The sequence below is a fragment of the Lolium rigidum genome, chromosome 7 (genome assembly GCF_022539505.1).
Source record: "Lolium rigidum isolate FL_2022 chromosome 7, APGP_CSIRO_Lrig_0.1, whole genome shotgun sequence".
Lineage (NCBI taxonomy): Eukaryota > Viridiplantae > Streptophyta > Magnoliopsida > Poales > Poaceae > Lolium > Lolium rigidum.
In genome coordinates this window covers 5679175-5681258 of record NC_061514.1, presented here as the reverse complement: position 1 = coordinate 5681258, position 2084 = coordinate 5679175, and the positions used below count along the sequence as shown (strand labels likewise).

Below are 2084 nucleotides of genomic sequence, written 5' to 3'. Positions count from 1 at the left end.
TAGCTACATGTACTTGCCTGGCGGTACATGATCTTCAGGTTCATATCGATCAGCTGATCTCTTGGGATGCTGGGGGGGTCAGTCCCACTGAAGTCAAGGTCCAGCGGCACAGGTGGCTGGTGGGCGGGGTTGCGCCTCTCGTCGTATAGCGGCGACGAACTGTTGGCGTAGATCGGCGGCAGCGTCATCCCGCCCGGCGCGTCCCAGTTCCAGAACGGCAGCGCGAACGTGTCGTCGCCGATGAGCTTACCAAGGACCCGCTCGTGGAAGTAGAGGTAGAACCTGTGCCACGGGAAGAAGAGCCAGCAGTTGTGTATCTGAAGCTCCAAGTCCGGGAAGCCGACCTGGTCGTACCCGCCGTCGCAGTAGGCGCAGTGTATGTGCCACTGCTGCTCGAAGCTGCGCGGGTCGTCCGCCGGCAGCTCCTTCATCAGCGCCACCGCGCGCTCGTACTTGGCCAGGTACTCCGCGTCCACCAGGTGCGCCGCCGGACGCACACGGAGCGGCGAGGATGCCAGCGGCGGCATGAAGTCGGTGATGCCGGTGCCGTACGTCGGGCAGCAGTTAGTGTCCGGCTCTGTGTCGGGGAGGTCGGGCGGTTGGCAGCTACGGAGGTCAGGTGTCTCGATGGGCGCGCCGATCGCGGCGCCTCGGCCTGTTGCCAGTCCGGTAGCCGCGGTTCCGCCGAGGCCGAGGAGCACATCACGTCGGTCGACACGGCCACCGCCGGTTGCCTTGCATGAGAGACGCCGTGGCTGCCTCGCCTCCTTGCGGTAGTGCAGGAGAAGGTTGCGCCGCGCAAGGGTTTGTAGGCTGCATGGCATGCGAAAGCTCTCCATGCCGGCCTGCCGGTCTTCGCCTAAGAGATGAGTAAGCTGTGAACTTGAGGTAGCCGTCTGGCCTGTCCCGGCCTATATATATAGCGATTGCACGTACTGAGCGTACCGAAATGCATCACTTGTTTGATTGCACCACTGTTTTGAATTTCAGTTAGACTCAAATTTCGAAAGCCACCGTTTTTCGAAAATTTCATGTACAAACTTCATCCAAGTCAAACAGAATAAATCCAAATTTGAGTTCATTTGAATTTATTTGAATATAACCCACACATTTCGATAAAATTATATTTAGGTACCCACTTAAATTTCAGAAATCTCATTGAAATTTCAATCGCATTGGTCGATGATTGAATTGTGTCGAAACCAGCTTTTGCTTCGTTATCAAGTGTATGAATGGACAGTTCGAGGAAAAAATTTAGTTAGTGATGGCGGGGACCAATATGACTGTTAGCGTTAAGTGCGCACACACTGCTCGTGGCAGTGTGGCACCAACAATGCTACATCTACGGACACACCGTACAAAAAAATCTTACGGACTAACAACATAGGCTTAGCAGTTTCAGATCGTGGCCCGCAACTTCAGGAAATCCAAGATAAGCACCAACGGTGTGGCTCCACGTAATCCCGTAAGATCAGTCCGTAAGCAAATTTTTGTAAGTCTAGGATTATTGGTGTGGCACCACCACACTATTAGTTTCCCACGCAAGCTTGGTGGTAAGAATAAAACCTTAGTTTCCAAGCCCAAGCTTAAGATCACTAAATTCCAGTTGAGGCCATTATGACCTCCTTTATCCTATTTTTTGATAGGGAGAACTCTCTTAGATTTCGGTGGTGATTCTACGCACCAGGGTTTAGGGTTTAGGGTTCGAGAACAAGCTGCACCCCTCTAAATGACCAAGGCAGGGTGGTGTCTCCCCAGGAGCTCTCTTTTTCTATTTATTTTCCCCATATCTTTATCCCTTAATTATGATCATATGATAGCACTTAAGATTTATTAGAAAATCAATGGATTTCCTTTTAGGAGAAACTCCCTTGTTGTCGGTACTAAAAAGGCGTGGCCATGTGTCGGGATGTTGTGGTAGTTAACCACACAAACAATTCAAGCCCGTATTTGCTAGGGGTATATCCAATACGGCGAAGGGGCAATATGTGTGCAATAGTCACACTTGTCTTGCACGACTTGACATAGAACTTGATGAAATTTGACATGATTTAGTATGTGTGCGGGTCGTTCACATGGTTAGT

General features: G+C 51.1%; 1 protein-coding gene across 1 annotated transcript in view; it reads right to left on the bottom strand.

Annotated features, from left to right (window-relative positions):
* Window positions 1-839, bottom strand: part of LOC124670826 (polyphenol oxidase, chloroplastic-like) — a 9627-nt gene extending 8788 nt beyond the window's left edge. Inside the window, exon 1 of the mRNA XM_047207293.1 lies at window positions 18-839. Within this exon, the coding sequence (XP_047063249.1) occupies window positions 18-839 (822 nt within the window). The remainder of the gene's footprint in view (window positions 1-17) is intronic.
* Between the last annotated feature and the right edge of the window lie 1245 nt (window positions 840-2084).